At 44.7% G+C, this 19,323-nt stretch overlaps 1 protein-coding gene across 1 annotated transcript; it reads right to left on the bottom strand.

Moving 5' to 3' along the window:
• Positions 1-1,733: 1,733 nt before the first annotated feature.
• On the bottom strand, positions 1,734-5,164 carry LOC134346693 (FK506-binding protein-like). The gene is made up of 2 exons (XM_063048220.1): positions 5,047-5,164; positions 1,734-3,406 (listed from the first exon to the last, which is right to left on the bottom strand). Exon 2 carries the CDS (start codon positions 3,294-3,296, stop codon positions 2,358-2,360), a length of 939 nt encoding a protein of 312 aa, XP_062904290.1. The 5' UTR covers positions 3,297-3,406; positions 5,047-5,164; the 3' UTR covers positions 1,734-2,357.
• Between the last annotated feature and the right edge of the window lie 14,159 nt (positions 5,165-19,323).

The following is a 19,323-nucleotide window of genomic DNA, read 5'->3' on the forward strand; positions in this document are numbered from 1 at the left end:
TGCCGTGGAGCCATCGGGCTCCTGAGCCTCAGCACCGAACAGGCTCCACAAAGGCTGTGGACTCACCTTTGGGAAATCTGCAGTTCATGTTCCATGTGTTTTTGTTGTCTTTCGTTTACTATTTGCGTGATTTGTTCTCTTTTTGCAAATTGGATATGTGTTTTATTTAGTGAATTCAGTTGCATTTCTTTGGTTTGTGAGTACCTGCAAGAAGATGAATCTCAAGGCTGTATATATTATATTATATACACCTCTCTCACGGTGGTGTCTGAAAAGAGGATGCTGTCTAAGTTGCATGCCATCTTGGTCAATATCTCCCATCCACTACATAATGTACTGGGTGGGCACAGGAGTACATTCAGCCAGAGACTCATTCCACCAAGATGCAGCACTGAGCGTCATAGGAAGTCATTCCTGCCTATGGCCATCAAACTTTATGACTCCTCCCTTGGAGGGTCAGACACCCTGAGCCAATAGGCTGGTCCTGGACTTATTTCATAATTTACTGGCATAATTTACATATTACTATTTAACTATTTATGGTTCTATTACTATTTATTATTTATGGAGCAACTGTTACGAAAACCAATTTCCCCCGGGATTAATAAAGTATGACTATGACTATTCCAATAATAAATTTGAACTTCGGTGAAGTTCCCACAGTCAGTGGACTTCAGTCAGTGATCCAAATCAGAATTATGCACCACTTGGAGGAAATCTGCTGACAGCGCAGATCCCCACATCCTGAGGCCTTTGCCCATGGTGGTGGTAGAGGTCTTGGATTTGAAAAGTCAGGCCGAAGTGGTAGAGATGGAGGAGGTGTGGAGAGAACAAAGGTTTGCAGATGATACACAGCAGCCACTGTGCCAAGGCAGTGGAGGGAATGAATAGCAGAAGCGGTGAATAGGAGTAAACAAAATGTGTGTTTAATTCTAGAAGGTAGGGAGCTCCTTGGAGTTATTGCTGCTGTCTAAGGGACGTCAAAGGCCAGTCACTGTTTATAGAAATCCATTTGATTTTATCCTCAGTTTCTCTTAGTCTTCACCCTATCACAAACCATTCCCTTTGTTCTCTCCACATCACTCCCTTCTCTGCTTCTGAAAACATGCACAATTTTTAACTTCCTAATTTTGATACAAGATCAGAGCTTGTTTTATTCTCCACGGATGCTGCTTCGATAAAATGGACTAATTCTGCCCCATGTCTTGTTGCCACTGGCGTTTAGGGCAGCAATGAAAGTCCGCCATCTCTGGCAGTGCTCAGAGCTTCCTTCATAATGTCAGTAGCTTCCTCTTGGTTTTCACTACTGTCAGTCATGCAAGTCCCAGGTGGGGATTCAGGAATACCATTGCACTCAGATGTAAAAAGAATTTTGTTTTGCCAGTCAGAGTTGTCAGCTGAACCCCCAGAACTGAGGGACCAGTGGACTACTCTTAGCTGGCCTCTACCCGTTGACCTGTTTGGCATGGCTGACCCTACCAAGACCCAAAGCATAAAGCCCTGACTCCAGTCAACATAGCTCTCTAGATCATTGAGGTTGTGGTCCTCTTGGAGGCTGTGCCTTATGGCCCTAATAATTGCCTGGTACACCCACCAATCTATATTTGTGTTTTCTGTGGTAATAAAGAGCAGACCAATCCACATTCGAATTTCTCTTGAACCTGTGAGTGATTCACACACATTCAGTCTCTGTCTACACAAGCAGACACTGCAAACATTGAAAATTCTTTGCCGGTTGTAATTAAGACCTTGTATTGGTGTGAGATACTACACTTTATCAACATGTTGTATAATGATGAACAATCTTCACAGAAACATTGAACTTCACAAGGCAATTTCACTGGTAATCTGGATTTAATTAAGAACTTGGATTCACCACTACACATCACAATTGCAGTTAAGCTGTCCAAATAAGTTTCTTCTCCCAAGTCACAAATTCACAAAGGCAAAAATGCAAAATGTAAACATGAGTTAAGCTCTGTATAGCCTCAGGTGACTATCCAGACCACTTAAAGCAGGGAACATCACAGCTATGAGTGACAGCTCAACTTAGCAGCTAAATCTTATCAGTGTTTCAAGTCCCCAACCAATCCACACTCCAGAGATTTGCTAGTTTGTTTTACTTCGAAGACCAGATGAATAACTTAACAATTTCCCACCAAAGTTTATTAACATTGTGGAATGAACAGAGGTTTTGTGCAAAGCAACGTTATAGTGGTTATAACCCCAAGAGTACAGAAACATCCTTTCTAAATACATACTGATCCAAAAAAAGTGAAATCTTCCTGTATTCAGGAACTATTTCTTAAATAAGACAGTTATAACAAAGAGGGAGTTTGTGCAAATGCGCACCAGCCCTAAGTAAATAACTTACTCATTGCTTTGCCCAGTTTTTCATTTTGGGCTCTGATTTGTTGAGTAACAATTCTCAGCTGTTGCACAGCGGCAGTGTTTCCTGGCTCCAGCTTCAGCACCCTCTGCAAGTCCCCTCGGGCTTTGTCAACCTCGTTAATGGAAGTGTAGGCCTGACTCCGACGGTACAGGCACTTTACAGAGTCGGGCTCGAGCTCCAGTGCCTTTGAGCAGTTCTGGATGACGTTCCTGTACTGGCTTCGCTTCAGTTGGCAGGCAGCCAGGTTTGAGTACAATGCACACCTGACTTTGATGTACTCCTCACCTTTCTCAGGAGGGACTTCATATTTCACTGACACCAGCAGCCTCAGCGATTTTGCGTAACGCCGTGTGGCACCAAAGAGATTCCCGTTTTTAAAATGCTCGGTACCTTTAGTTTTGTGGCGCATTGCTGCCTGCCATTTTTCTTCAAAGGACATCTCCCAGGAGTCTTTACAGCTGGTGAACTTGTCCAATCTCACAGTGAACTTCAGTCTGTCTGCAAGGTCTTCAGCTGCCTCACTCAAACCTGGAGCCAGAAGGACTTCACACTGCTCTCCCAGCAGCATCGTCTCAACACATTTATCAATTACTTCCCCGAACCACGTATCACTTTCACCAAGAATCACTTCCACTGACTCATTGATCCCAACTGGAAAATGCTTCTTTGAATCAAAACTGCTTGTGGGGTCCACCCCAACGTATATACGACACCAGGACCCTTCTTTGGGTTTATCTAGTCCACTGCCAGCCTGTAAAGTCTTCTTCACAAAGGAACCATCTGGGCACATCCACGTGAAAGGTTCCAGATGAATCTGCTGATCTGACAGATTTCTTGTCTTTTCCTGCCCATCGCTGTTGTTGGTGGTGGCCTCTGAAGTCTTACTCAACTGGCTGGATGCCATTATCCTTCAGACTGTAGGACCATAGCCATCACATCTCTAGGTACCTGGTGCCGTGAATGTGGCAGTGATGACTATTCAAGTAACGATGGTTCTGTCATTCAGCACAGCTTCTGCAAAGTATTTTTTATATCAAGAGGTTAAAATGCAAGCATTCTAAAATAAAAGCATTACTTCAATCTCTCTGCTGATGCCAAGTCCCACTAATGTTTGCTTTACAATTTACCAACTTGTACAATGCAATCTCAACACGTATGCATTTGCTAGCACACAGGGACAACCCAAAATGCAAAGCACCACACACAAAAAGCCTCCATGGTTTTAACAAGCATTCTGTAATTATAACTCGACCTCCTCTGTCACACTCTGCTCACCCATCCGAGTCACCTCACACTGCACATCACATGCAGCACTTCCCAGTCACAAACACCCACCAAAGGGTATCACCTCGATAGCCTTTTTGATGACCCCATTAACACTCTACCTCTCAAAGTCCAAACCCTACTTCCCCATCATGAGAGATAGCTAGCCAACAAGGCTCTGGTGAAGCTGTGTAGGCCAAACTTCTGTACAGTGGATGCAGTGGACTGCAGAAGCGTAGAAGAACTCAACCGTACCATCAACCTCACAGGTGTCGTCTTCCATCCCAGCCTATAACCTATGCCCCACCATCCTTGCCCCCCAAAACACCTCTGCACCTTCATACGACCCAATAAACCACACTCACCCCACGCTCCCCTCCAACAACCACCCCACACTCCCTCCCTATACCGCCACACCTGCAACAACCACTCACCTACCGTCCCTCCGCCCTTCGCCCCCCCATCCTCCCCTGCCACCTCCCTCCATAACCTCTGTCATCCCCTCATCCTCCATCTCGACGTCCCTTCACTCTCCCACCCTCCCCCCAAGTCCCCTCACCCGCCTTCCCCCTCCGACGACCCCTCACCCTCCCTCTCCCCCTCCGACGACCCTTCACCCTCCCTCCCCCTCCGACCACCCCTCACCCTTCCTCCCCCTCCAATGACCCCTCACCCTCTCCAACATCCCCTCACCTCCCTCCCTCCCCGACAAACTATCACCCTCCCTCTCCCCTCTGACGATCCCTCACCCTCCCTCCCCCTCTCTGACGTCCCCTCACCCTCCCTCTCCCTCTCCGTCAACCCCTCATCCTCTCTCCCGCTCTCCGTTGACCCCTCATCCTCCCTCCCCCTCTCCGACGACCGCTCACCCTCCTTATCCCTCTCCAACGACCCTCACCCTCACTCTCCCTCTCCGACGACCCTCACCCTCCCTCTCCGACGACCCCTCACCCTCCCTACCCCTCTCCAACGATCCCTCACCTTCCCTCCCCCGCCGACGACCCCTCACCCTCCCTACCCCACTCCGACGTCCCCTCACCCTCCCTCCCCCTCTCCGTCGACCCCTCATCCTCCCTCCCCCTCTCCGTCGACCCCTCACCTCCCTCCCCCTCTCCGTCGACCCCTCACCTCCCTCCCCCTCTCCGACGACCCCTCCCCCTCGCTCCCCCTCTCCGACGACCCCCACCCACTCTCCAACATTCCCTCATCCCCTCACCCACTCTCCAACGATCCCTCATACTCATCCCGCACCTATACCCCTTACCCTACCTATTGTCCCCCAACTACCCCGCACCTGGTCCTCTCAAACCCCATTCTGCACCATCCACTCCTTCCCTCTCCCTCCTCCTTGTCTTCCACTCCTTCGTAATCTGGCGCAGTGCTCCACTCACAGAATGCGGGAGACGACAGGCCCCAATGCCTCCCCGTCCCTCGCTCGATCTCCCTGCCGATCAACAGCTCCTCTTCCACCACCGCCAGCCATGAGATTACTCCTCTCCCCGCCCCTCATCCGTCTGCCGAGCCAGCCTTCCGGCGTGGTCACGTCACTTCCTTGACAACGACTCGCCCAAAGCCGTAGTGCTGTAACTGCTGCCGTATATGAGAGAAGGAGCCGATTTTTTCTTCTTCTTGTTGTAAGGTGTAATGGCGGTTGGCTAATCAACATAAACTGCATTGTGCAGACAAACCAAATGTTTTTATTTCAGTCTTGAGGAAGGGTCTCGGCCCGAAACGTTGACCGTTCTCCTTTCCATAGATGCTGCTTGGCCTGCTGAGTTCCTCCAGCATATTGTGTGTGTTGCTTGAATTTCCAGCATCTGCAGATTTTCTCTAGTTTGTCTTTGTCTGCCCCATTTTGTTACTCTGAGCTGATTCTTGCTCTGGGATAATCTAATCAGAGCAATTTAATGTGCACTCAAGAAGCTTCAGGTGATGCCCTGCTAAAGCCGAGACCATTCGCAGACGAGTAGCTATCACATCCCACCCTGCAAAAACTCGTTTCAGGGAGGTCTCAACCTCATAGCAGTCTGTGTCAAAGAATTTGTGAATTTTGCAAGACATCAGATTCACAAGTGTTTTGTGAGACAGCTGACTTCTAAATTCTGTATTAATGTGCCATGTAGACAATAGCTGCTGTCTTGGTTGATGAGCAGGCACAGTTTTTTGCTATTTCTGAATCAGGAAACATTGCCTGTGTGTTTACACACCTGGAATGGCAGGTTATGCTCAACGATGAAAGATGTAAAGTACACCCCAGCTCTAGTGACCTTCTCTGTCAGACTTTGGTTTTCTGATGAAAAGAACTGTGAAATACTTGAAGAAGAAAAAGAATGTATATAAATAAATAACGGATGGGGTACGAGGGGGAGGTGGAACATTAGCGGAAGTTTGAGAAATCAATGTTCATGCCATCAGGTTGGAGGCTACCCAGGCGGAATATAAGGTGTTGTTCCTCCAACCTGAGTGTGGCTTCATCTTTACAGTAGAGGAGGCCGTGGATCACATTCTTTTTCTTTTTCTCCCTCTGTCCCTCTGACTATACCCCTTGCCCATCATCTGGGTTTCCCCCCTCCTCTTTTTCTTTCTCCCTAGGCCTCCTGTCCCATGATCCTCTCATATCCCTTTTGCCAATCACCTGTCCAGCTCTTGGCTCCATCCCTCCCCCTCCTGTCTTCTCCTATCATTTTGGATCTCCCCCTCCCCCCCCCTTTCAAATCTCTTACTAGCTCTTCTTTCAGTTTGTCCTGACGAAGGGTCTCGGCCCGAAACGTCGACTGTACCTCTTCCTAGAGATGCTGCCTGGCCTGCTGCATTCACCAGCAATTTTGATGTGAGTTGCTTGAATTTCCAGCATCTGCAGATTTCCTCATGTTTGCGTGAAATACTTGAGCAGCCTTCCCTGCACTTAGCCTCCCTAATATGTTGTGGTCCCTAAAAGAAATAAAAGCATAAGATATATCCTTATTACAGGTGTGCGTCGCTTAACGTCCATTCGGACAACCGACTGCATATACGTCCGTAGTCACACACACACACACATTGCCTGCAATAGTCGGGATCAGAACTTACTTTTTTTACATGGAAATGGGGGGTTTTAAATGAGTGATTTAGAAGTTCTGTATCTTCAAGTTCAAGTTTATTGTCATCTGGCTGATCGTCCACAAACGAAACAACCTCTGTCCGGACCACGTTGCAGCCAGAATACAAATATCACACACACCACATAAAACAATATATTACCACATTATTTAATAAAATGTAATTCAAAATGCATATAAAGTGCGCAGTACAGGTAAACAGTTCGCTGTCCTAATGACGAGACCTCGGTGGGGGCCGGGTATTTATTAAAATTGGTTTTTCTTCTGAAAACGGCTGCGCTTAAACCCAGCCCATCGCGGGCTTCGATGTACCCGTAAGTGGAAGTGTTTCGGGGAAAAAAAACCCAAGAATTTGCTTGCTGCAAGGGCATTTTTAAAGATGTCTTACTGGACGATTTTGGAATTTCGCTCCAATTTAAACCCCATTCTAATCCCCTTTAAGACACCAATGTGCCACCCCCCCCCCCGGTATAGGACACCTCATGTAGTCAGGTTGTCACCGCCAGCCTTGGGAATTTCTTCGCCAGGCTTTTGTACTTCATCACCAACTGTTGTCTGGATGATTTCAGTGTCATTACAGACGGCAGTAACTGAACTGATGAAATATGGAAAAGAGAGAGAGGTCGACTATAAAGCCCGCCCACAGAGAAAACTGATAGTTTTACCTAGCACAAAGAGAGATCAAGCAGGATTCATTCATTTTCTTTATTTCTTTTTTTTCCCTCTCCCTCTCCCTCTCTAAAAAATCAATTTCCGGGATATTGTATATAATTTGCGGGCATCAGGGAGCTGCTATCAATATGTGGGGAAACTCCCGGGAGAGGTGGGATGTATTTATTATGTAAAGTGCCAGACCTACCAAAGAAGCAAACTGTAATCTCAATAAACTCAGTGTCTGGGCTCCCTACTTTAACTGGTTTGGACCAGTCAGAGTTGAAACACACAAATACACAAGGCTGGTTGGGGGGGGGGGGGGGGGATGGTGGTCAGAACCATGAAGCAACCTTGGTTGTAGCCCTGGGAGATCCACCAGTTCGACTGATGAGGAACACGATAAGGGTCAGGCGCTCCACATACGTAGTGGCGATAATTCTCCAACAATCAGAGACCAACCATCGTGGATGAAGAGTGCCCCATGGACACCTGGAGATCAAAAGCATGAGGAACACCTATCCAGTGTAGACTCCTTTCTCGGGTGATACCTTTTCTCTTCATTGACTGTTCATGGAGAGTCAGGGAATTCTAGTGGGTGTACGCACAAGTTTGTGAACCCAAGTACCTTTTAGTTGAGTAAAGGTAACTTGTCGGTAACGACAGATTCTCTCTGTGCCTCTCTGATAATTATTAGAACAGATGATTCCTATAGCAGAAGTGGTGTCCCTGGGTGGGATTGAAGGTGGGAGAAATATTGGAGTGAAGCGAGTAAACACCATCTCTACATTTGCTGATGACCTGGTGTACCATGGAGGTGGACATGAGTGTCAAGTTATGATAGCAAATGGACCCAAGGGACAACTTGTATCAAAACAAAAAGGAGGGGGGTTGGAAGCAGATTAGGTAGAGTAATGCCTGAGAACAAAGACACAAAGGAAAAAGAAAAACCTTATTTTAATTTTTTGGTAGATGTCTCCTTATCAGTACAGGATGGAGAGAGGAGAACTGGGTGTGGCATATATGTAGAGGATGAACATGGCCAGGAATGATATAGCTTAGCTTTAAAGTTACCCAAGACCATGTGTGCACAGGCAGCAGAATTGGCAGCTGTAGTGTATGTGGTTAGCCACCGAGGACGTTTACCACCCGGGTCAGTCATACACTCTGATAGTATGTACGTGTGTAACAGCCTTACAGAACATTTGCCTCTGTGGGAAGCTGGAGGGTTTGTTTCAGCTGACGGGAAGCCCCTCCCATCTGCTGCTGCTTTATTACAATATATACTTGCAGTGGGCATGTGGCCAAGTGGTTAAGGCATTGGACTAGCTACCTGAAGGCCGTGAGTTCGAGCCCCAGCCAAGGGAACGTGTTGTGTCCTTGAGCAAGGCACACATTGCTCTATGAAGACACTGGTGCCAAGCTGTATGGGTCCCAATGCCCTTCCCTTGGACAACATTGGTGTCATGGAGAGGGGAGACTTGCAACATGGGCAACTGCTGGTCTTCCATAAAACCTTGCCCAGGCCTGTGCCCTGGAGAGTGAAGACTTTCCAGACGCAGATCCATGGTCTCACAAGACTAACGGATGCCTTTACTTTACTTTATACTTGAGGAAGCAAAGAGAAAAGAACATGGAGTCATAAAGGTGAAAGTCCACTCTAGATTAACTCCTGAGGGAAATAAAAAGGCTAACGAATTGGCGAGAAAGTGTGGCAACCACAGATTGGGGAGATCAGGAGGCAGAAGGGAAAACAGATTGTGTTTCTGGATTTAACAAAGAAGCAGAAGAAAGATAAAGAATTTTTAAAAATTAGTAGAAGGTGCAGGATCTGAAATATACAAAGAGCAGTGTTCATCAAAGATGGAGTTGTCCTTTATGAAGGAAAGCTTGTTGTTCTGGACGGAGGAAGAAACCAGATGATCCATTGGTAACATGTGGGGACACCAAAGGTGTGAAAGCACCTGGAAAAGATAAAGGCAATGTGTCGCCATTTTTAGGGACCCGTCAACTTGTACCCCTGCGTCCCTCTGCACATCAACAATTCCTACCAAATACTGTTTATGTCCTGTTAGTATCTGACATGTGATAATGCATTACCTCACAGTGGTCCTAGCTTGATTCAGAGCTCCGTCACATCTGATTCTCCCCAAAATGATTAAAAATCTCATTCTCGTATTTTTCTCAGATCCTAACAAAATCAGAAACTAGTTGGAATTTCATTCTGGCAACAAATACAACATGATCTGTATATATTAGACCATAAGACATAAGAGCAGAATTAGACCATTCAGCCTATTGAGGTTGCTCCGCCATTCAATCGTGCCTGATCTAGATCCCACTTTACCCCATACATCTGCCTTCTCGCAATACCCTTTGATGGCCTGACTGATCAGGAAACGATGGACTTCCGCCTTAAATATATGCACAGACTTGGCCTCCTCCACAGTGTGTGACAAAGCAACAGTGATCCTCCTTATCTCTGTTCTAAAGGGTCACCCCTCAATTTTAAGCCTATGTCCTTTAGTTCTGGATACCCCCACCATAGGAAACATTCTCCCCATATCCACCTTATCTAGTCCTTTCAACATTCAGTAGGTTTCAATGAGATCCCCCTATATTCTTCTAAATTCCAGTGAGTACAGGCCCAAAGCTGCCAAATACTCCTCATATGTCAACCCCTTTATTTCTGGAATCATCCTCGTGAACCTCCTCTGGACTCACTCCAATGACAGCACATCCGTTCTGAGATAAGGGGCCCAAAACTGTTGACAATGCTCCAAGTGCAGTCTGACTAGTGTCTTATAAAGGCTCATCATTATCTTCTTGCTTTTATATTCTATTCCCCTTAAAATAAATGCCAACATTGCATTTGCCTTCTTTACCAGGCTAAACCTGTAAATTAACCTTCTGGGAGCCTTGGACAAGGAATCCTAAGTCCTCTGCATTTCTGATGTTTAAACCTTCACCCCATTTAGATAATAGTCTGCACTATTGTTTTTACCAAAATGCATTATCATATATTTCCCAACACTGTATTCCATCTTCCAGTTTTTTGCCCAATCTTCCAATTTGTCAAAAAAAAAAGAAAAAGAATAACTTGCAGTATTGTGTGTAGTTTTGGGCTTCTTATTTTAGAAAGGATATACTGACATTGGAGAGGGTTTGGAGAAGATTCACGAGAATGATTCCAGAAATGAAAGTGTTACCATATGAAGGACGTCTGGCAGCTCTTGGGCTGTATTCCCTGGAGGTCAGGAGAATGAGGGGAGATTTTATAGAAACATTCTGAATGTTAACAGGCCTGAACAGATTAGATATGGAAAAGTTATTTCCCATAGTAGGGGAGTTTAGGACAAGAGGGCACAACTTCAGGATTTAAAGACGTCCTTTTAGAACTGAGATCCGGAGAAATTATTTTTGTTAGAGAGTGGTAAATCTGTGGAATTTGTTGCCATGAGAGGCTGTGGAGGCCAAGTCAATGGGTGTATTTAAGGCAGAGATCGATAGGTTCTTGATTAGCCAGGTATGGGGAGAAGGCGGGGAGTGGGGATGACTGGAAGAATTGGATCAGCCCATGATTGAATGGCGAAGCAGTCTCGATGAGCCGAATGGCCTACTGCTCCTATATCTTATGGTCTTATGGTCTAAGTCCTGCTGCAATCGCTGTACTTCCTCAGCACTACTTACCCCTCCACCTATCTTCGTATCATCTGCAAACTTTGCCACAAAGCCATCAACTTCATTATCTAAATCACGGGTAAATAGTGTGAAAATCAGTGGTCCCAATGCATATAACAGGGAACTGATAGCCCATGACTGGTGCCAGAGCAAGGGGTGGAGATAGTGAAGCAGAATGATCAGGATCTTCTCCACCCCTCTACTCAGAGTGACATGGGAGCTCTTCTGTTAGGGTTGTTTCAGGGTCCCACCTGAGTGAGTTACCTCATTTACAATATGTTAAACTCATGGACTCATAAAGCACGGAAAAAGCCTTTTAACCAAACACATCCATACTAATCATCAGGCACCCATTTACATGATTTTCCTCTCCAATCCCAACAACTCCTTCCGATTTTACATTTATGGAGGGAAATAGGTAGTTACTGTTTTGGGTCAACTGTCAATTTGCCCCACAAATGTTGCCTGACCCACTGAGTTCCTCTGGCATTTTGTCTGTGGTTCCAAATTCCAGCATCTGCAGTCTGCAACTCCTCTTCACGGTCATCTCTGCCCCCTCTACTGTGCTTGTGCAGTACTGCAGCTGGATCTGCTTTAACCAGTTTAAAATCTAAGGAGTTATTAGAATAATTCAAACTCTTGTGTATGCACAAGCACGTTGGGTAGTTGGGGCAGGGAGAGGATGGTTTGCTGACAGGTTCAGGTACTCCCCCAAAGGAAGCATTTGTACAAGCCTTTGTTGTTCCATTATTCAATTAGGGAATTAGGGATAATCCTGGAAAATGGAGACTGGTGAATCTCACGTCAGTGATAGGAAAGTTACTGAAAAAATTCTTAGGGTTAGGATTTATAAGCATTTGGAAAACCATGGCTTAATTCAGGGAGAGCCAGTATAGCTTTGTGCTGGGCAAGTTGTGTCTTACTAACTTGACTGAGTTTTTTGATCATGTGACAAAAGTTGACTTGTGTATGTAGATCTGTGGAAGTTGTCTAATAAATTTTAGAAGAGTGTTTGACAAGGTCCCTCAGGGAGGATTGATTAAGATGCATGGGATCAATTGCGAATTTGCCACTTGGATTCCGAACTGCCTTGCTACGGAGGGTAGTAGTGGTTAGTAGTGTTCCACAGGGATCTGTACTGGGACCTCTTCTGTTTGTGATGTATATAAATTATCTGGATGAAATGTGGATGGGTGGGTTAGTAAATTTGCAGATGATATGAAGATTGGTGCTGTTATGGAAAGCGTAGAAGACTGCAAAGAATATAACAGGATGATTTGTAGATTTAGCAGAGAAATGGCAAATGGAGTTAAACCAGCCAAATGTGAAGTGTTGCACCTTGGTCGGCTAAATGTAAAGAGACAATAAAAGAGCCTTAACAGTGTTGATAAGCAGGGGGATCTTGTGGTCCAAGTTCAGAGCTCCCTGAAAGTGGCTACTCAAGTTGATGGGATGGTTAAAAAGGAACCACAGCAGTGCAAACTGCAAGTAGTTTCAAATTCCTGGGAGTGCACATCACACATAACCTCTCATGGTCCCAGAACACATCCTACACTGTCCAGAAAGCTCACCAATGTCTCTACTTTCTGAGGAGTCTGAAGAGAGCTGAACTTTGCACTTCCATACTTACGTCATTCCACAGATGCACAGTAGAGAGCATCCTAAAAATGTGCATCACTGTTTGATACAAAAACTGCAGTGTAGTGGACAGGAAGGGTAGTCAAAACTGCCCAACACATCACTGGCAGCAGCCTACACACCATCATGAAAAATCCTGCAGTTTCTGTTCATGCACTGTTTACCCCACTTCCATCAGGGAGGAGGCTACATAGCTACCATGCTAGGTTCACCAAACTCAAAAACAGTTACTTTCCCCAAGCAGTAAGACTGATTGATACCTCCACCACTACTTTATTATTTTCCATTTGACACCTTATGTAGAACCTAGCATCGCTCAATGGACATTCAATCAATCTATGTGTATAAGCTATAGTACGTATTTATATTATTGTATTCTTTATCTTTTATGTTTTTTTATTCTGCATCAGATCTGGAGTAACAAATATTTTGTTATCCCTTACACTTGTGTACAGGAAATGACATTAAACAATGTCAGTTGAAAGATCCCACACATCATTTGAGAAGTCAGGGGATGCTTGCCTCATTAGTTGAGGCACTGAGTCTGAAAGACAGGAAGTTATGTGTATATTACTGCTTTACAAAACTCTAGTTAGGCAGCATCTGGTGTATTGGATACATATCTGTTTGCCCCACTATAGGAAGGATGTCAAGGCTTTAGAGAGAGTGCAGAAGAGGTTTACCAAGAAGTTGCCTGGATTAGAGGACATGTGCACTAATGAGAAGTTGGACAAACTTGGGTTGTTTTTTCTGGAGTGCTGGAGGCTGAGGGGAGATCTGATAGAGGTTTATAAGATTATGAGAGGCATAATAGCTTTTCTCCCAGGGTTGAAATGTCTAATACCGGAGGACATACATTTATGGTGTGAGGAGGTAATTTCAAGAGATGTGAAAGGCAAGGTTTTTACAGAGTTGTGGGTGCCTGGACTGGTGATCAAGGCAGACACATTAAGAACGTTTAAGAAACATTTGGATAGGCACATGAACATGAGGAAAATGGAAGGATATGGATATTGTGTAGAGAGAAATTAGTTTAATTGGCTATTTGATTACTAATATAATTGTTTAGCACAACATTGTGTGCCAAAGGGCCTGTTCCTGTACCTCACTTTTTAAAAAAATATATAGTATTTCAGTTTTTGCACATTTTTTAATCTATTCAGTCTATGTAATTGATTTACTTGTTTATTTATTATTATTATTTTTCTCTGCTGGATTATGTATTGCATTGAACTGCTGCTGCTAAATTAACAAATTTCATGTCACATGCCGGTGATAATAAACCTGATTCTGATTCTGATTCTGTTCTATATTCTAGGTTCTAAAGAAATACCTCATGCTGAATTAACTCTTCATCCCATCACAGCTTTCAAAACATTGCTTGCAGGGACAAGAAATGGCACAAGAGGCACATCAAGGCTTACCTGCAATAAAACTGAACCCCACTGTGAGGGAAGCTTCACTGGTCTCTGCAGGGACACCTGCTCTATTTGCACACCATCATTTAAGTCATTTGATCTATTTTGGTCTCTTTCCCACTCCCCCCCCCCACCACCCACTCCCCAGTCAATCACCATAGTCGCTTTGTTTTCTCCAGCCCCCTTCATGCCTACAGCAAACTTGTTGTTTTGCTTGTTTCAGAATTAGTGCAAAGAAAGATTGATGGGAATGTGTCGTGATCACATAGATTTGTGGATGTTTTGCTTAGGCTAGAATATAAAAGCAAGGATGTAATGTTGAGGCTGTATAAAGCACTCGTGAGGCCTCACTTGGAGCATTGTGCACAGTTTTGGGCCCCTTATCTAAAAAGGATGTGCTAACATTGGAGAGGGTTCAAAGGAGTTCACAAAAATGATTCCAGGATTAGAAGGCTTGTCTTATGAGGAGCATTGATGGCTTTTGCCCTCTCCTCACTGGAATTCAAAAGAATGCTGTGACCTCCCTGAAACCTATTGAATTTGAAAGGCTTCGATAGAGTGCAGAGGATGTTCCCCATGGTGGGGGAAGTCTAAGACCAAAGGACACAGCCTCGGAATAGAGGGCCATCCTTTGAGAATGAAGATGAGGAGGGATTTCTTTAGCCAGAATGGTGAATCTGGGAAATTCTTTGCTACTGTGGAGGCCAAGTCATTAGGTATATTTAAGGCAGAGGTTGATAGAGTTTTGATTGGTCAGGGCTTGAAGGGTCACGGGGAGAAGGCAGGAGATTGGGGCTGACAGGGAAAATGGATCAGCCATGACGAAATGGCAGAGCAGACTCGATGGGCTAATGGCCTAATTCTGCTCCTATATCTTATTCTGTGCCTCAAGGAAGATGAAATGGAGAGCAACACATATCATTCTGGAAGATCTCAGCAAGTCATGCAGAGGAGTAAACAGTTGACTTTTCGGGCCAAGACCCTTCATTAGGGTCATAAGTGGTTACTAGTTTCTGTAGGCAGTCACTTCTGATGCAGCATCACCATCTTTCTTTATCAACAGAGTAAAAGGATTTTGGTGGAGTTTAAAAAGCCAAGAAAGAGTGGTTGATACTGCCCCCTGCATTCCTCTTGTGGGCATTTAGTTAGGATTAATTATTAGCTTTATTTGTCATATGTACATCAAAACATTACACTTTTGCATCAATGACCAACACAGTCCAAGACCGAGGATGTGCTTGGGGCAGCCTGCAAGTGCTGCCGTGCTGCAGCTGCCAATATGGCATGCCCCCAACTTATTAACTTTAACCATGAGGATGGAAACCAAAGCACCCAGAGGAAACCCACGTGGTCACACAGAGAATGTAGGAACTCCTTACAGTGATGGGAACTGTACCCTGATCTTCCAATCACTGGCTCTGTAAGGCATTAATGCTAACACCGACATTACCGTGCCACCCTAATGTCCGTCATACCTAAAGATGGAGAGCATCCTCACTGCCATTCAGAATGTAACTCCTCTAAAAAGTTGGCCAGAAGTAGCTGAAGTCCTTGACAATATTTCCCTACCACAGACCACAAATAAGCCTCACAACAGTTGCAGCAATTGGATTTTTATTATTATGATTAGGAGGATATGCAGTCCCGTTTTATTGTCATTTAGTAATGCATGCATTAAGAAATGATAAAATGTTTTTCCAGAATGATATCACGAAAACACATGACAACCCAACTTAAAAACTAACTAAAATCACATAATTATAACATATAGTTACAACAGTACAAAGCAATACCGTAATTTGATAAGAACAGACCATGGCATAGTAAAAGTCTCAAAGTCTCTCGAAAGTCCCACCATCTCACGCAGACGGTGAACCTCCAGCGCCGCCAACTTGCCGGTGCAGCATCCCGGAAGCATCCGACCACAGTCCGACTCCGAGTCCGTCCAAAATACTTTGAGCCTCCAACCACCTCCCAACACCAAGCACCATCTCTGCCGAGCGCTTTGACCCCGGCCCCGGCAACAGGCGATACGCAAAGCCGAAGATTTGGGGCCTTCGTCTCTGAAGATTCTTGGTTGCACAGTAGCAACAGCAGCGAAGCAGGCATTTCACAAGTTACTCCAGATGTTCCTCTGCGCTTCACCCGGCTGTCTCCATCAAATCCGGATTGTGCATGGCTCCCCTAGTTACACATATCGATATCATTCAGATCGGCCACACGCACTGAGTCGCGCCGCCATCTTCTCCCCCCTCCCCACCCCATCTTGTCCTCCTCTCTTGAAGTTGTATGTGATTAGAAGATCTTCATTTTTTTCCTGTAAAGTCATCTTGCTACAAGGGAGATGAGTGTAAATTTTTGAATTAATTTCCTCTCTGATTAGGTTTAGAATTTCAGTAGCTGAGGAAGAAAAAGTGAAGATCAACACATAAAGCTCATGGTCTACTCGGCCCACCTTGCTACACACATCTTACACCTCAATGAGGGATACCACCATGGATTTTCATAAAATCCTCCCAAACCAAATTGAAGATCCTAATTACACTGTTGGAGCTAATAAGTAGCCCCCAACATACAGATACCTATATAATTACCAAACAAATGCATTATTCTGAGCTCGATTATGTAGGTGGAGGAATAAATCTAATGTCATTGTGTAAGGTCATTTTGGAATGGGAATGCTTGCTTCTTGACCACTTAAAAATCAGCAGCATTTGAGATGGCATTTAGAACATCCTGTACTTTCATTGGGAATGTACAGAGACACAATGCAGAAGGTGGAAGGACATTGTGGAACTTGTGACAAGATAAGGGTTAAGATAATGTCCAGATTCTGTGTAATCCACCAGGGTAAGGAAGAGCAGGCCTTCCTTTAGTATAGCGGAGGTCTGGAACTATTTGACATAGTGAGACAAGATAAGGATGCAAACAAAGGATTCTAGGATAACATTTTCTATCAGCTGGCTACTTTGCCAGTCCTGAAGTATCATTGCCTTTAATGTGTAAATTCTATTGGCAAGTAATACCTGTAATATTGTAAAGTGATTGGTGATCAATTATACAAATGAGAAAAGTTGTTTTTGACTTTCAGTTGATTTGAGATTATTGAAACTATAGCTCCGGTATATTGCATTCCATCTCACCTCATTTGGCCTACCTGTTGCTGAGTGTGTGAATCACAAATCTGGCATGTCCGCGTCAACCCTTACCAACTTTTATCGATGCACCACAGCAAGCATCCCATCCAGATAAATCACAGCTCAGTATGGCAACTGGTCTGCCCATGAGCACAAGAAACTGCAGAGTTCAATCCATAAAGCTGTCCATACCTTCAAGTAATTTACATACTGGAGTTTCTTTTAATTCTGTCCATTAGCTTGTGCCAGGAAACTGGAGCAAGCCACAGTTGCAGGAAAAACGTGCAGATTCCACACACACACCAGAGGTCAGGACCAAACCCAAGTCTCTGAATGTGTGACGTACCAACACTACGGGCTGCGGTTCTGTGCTTCCACATTTATGACCTGAAGCCCTCATTTTGTCAGGGTTGATCATGGACGCTACGCCCCAGCTGATATACAAGCCAGGACCCTACAACATGGAGTGCACGCTGTTGACCATCTAGCAGGTTCCCCCTCTCCTCGCAACTGATGAATCCAAATGAGTGGTATCACAGAAGTTGCCAGTAGCATTGAATTCAACGTAGGACTGCGTTACAGACTCCAACTCCAGATCTTTCCTCAGGATTTACTCCTATAGTCCTGAGTGGGTGTAGATGCAAGGCAGTGCAGGTTTGAGGTCAGTTTTCCTTTACCCAAATGAGCTGACAACCACAGTTGACGAGCCCCATCTGCCCAAAGCAAGTGGTTTTAAGGCGTCAGTAACCCGCCTCTGCTCTTTCTCCTACCAGTAGAAACAGTTCCGCTGGTTTAGTAGTTTAGCCACACATGGAGACCAGGAGCAGGACTTGGTTGTCAGAGAGTATTTGAGACACACCATTGGGAGCATTTAATTAGTGGGATCTTTTCCACCCCACCCGGGCTATAACCTTAAGGAGCCACATTTATGACTACCCCATACAAATAATAGAGTACCTGTTAAATACAAACTTAATCACTTTTCACTACAGATTTATAACTGATCTACAGACTAAGTAGATTTTGCTTTAAGTAGAATAACAATTTCAGAACAAGTTCAGACCTGGATTGCCGGTTGTGTCTAAAGCTATCCCTAAGTAAAAATAAACAAATAAATCCTACTCATTTATGTTGAAAGATCCATCTCCCGTTCCACCGTCTTGGTTTGTAGGAGGGAGCAGCTGCCCCTTGTGCTTTGTAATCTGTTCCCTTTGCTCATCAGCAGAGGTCAAAGCTCCAGCAACCTGGGCTCGCTCATGACCTTCTGTTCCCCCTGTGGCCACGCGTTCCCCCTGAGCACTCCAGTTTCCTCCTAGATGCTAAATTGTGTATACTGTAAATTATCCTTGTTTACAGTAACTAAGACCAAAAGTTCAAATGGGAGCTAATGTGCATATGAAAGAATAACATGCAGCAATTTAGGGAAATGAGAGGGCCAATGGGATTAGCAAACAAGTTGCTGGAGAAACTCAGCATTTCAGGCACTATCTGAAGAGGGAAATGGCCAGTCACCGCTTCAGGTAGAAACCCTTCATTTTCTGAGAGGTGGGAAATGGTGCCAGATGAGGTCTGGAACCTGGGCATAACTGGAGACGAGAAAAAGGATTGGGAATGGAGCTAACATAAGTAAATTAATACTGAGGATGGCAGAAAAATTCCTATTAAATACTGCCCCAAAAGCAGCTGCTGAACTGGCCACCTGACATACAGTAGAACCCCAGTAATTCAGCACCCTTAGGACTCCGATTCTCCACACTATTAGATGTTACTGCTGACCCAGATCTGGGCCGTACCCTCCAAATATCCAGTCTTGCCTCTCAGTTTTTTTTTTGCACTACCTTACTTTCCCTTTTCAATTTATGATTTATAATTTAAATTTTTAATATTTACTATTGATTTGTAATCCAGGGAGCGCAAAGCGCAGAATCAAATATCACTGTGATGATTGTACGCTCTAGTACCAATTGTTTGGTGACAATAAAGTAATAACCAGACATACTATTATTTCATTGTATTTACATTGCACAATGGGATAATAAATTTTC

This window comes from Mobula hypostoma, chromosome 5 (assembly GCF_963921235.1).
Source record: "Mobula hypostoma chromosome 5, sMobHyp1.1, whole genome shotgun sequence".
Lineage (NCBI taxonomy): Eukaryota > Metazoa > Chordata > Chondrichthyes > Myliobatiformes > Myliobatidae > Mobula > Mobula hypostoma.

What these genes read in the sequence shown, in the direction of transcription:
- LOC134346693 (XM_063048220.1), bottom strand. Translation starts at nt 3,296, where the DNA reads ATGGCATCCAGCCAGTTGAGTAAGACTTCAGAGGCCACCACCAACAAC.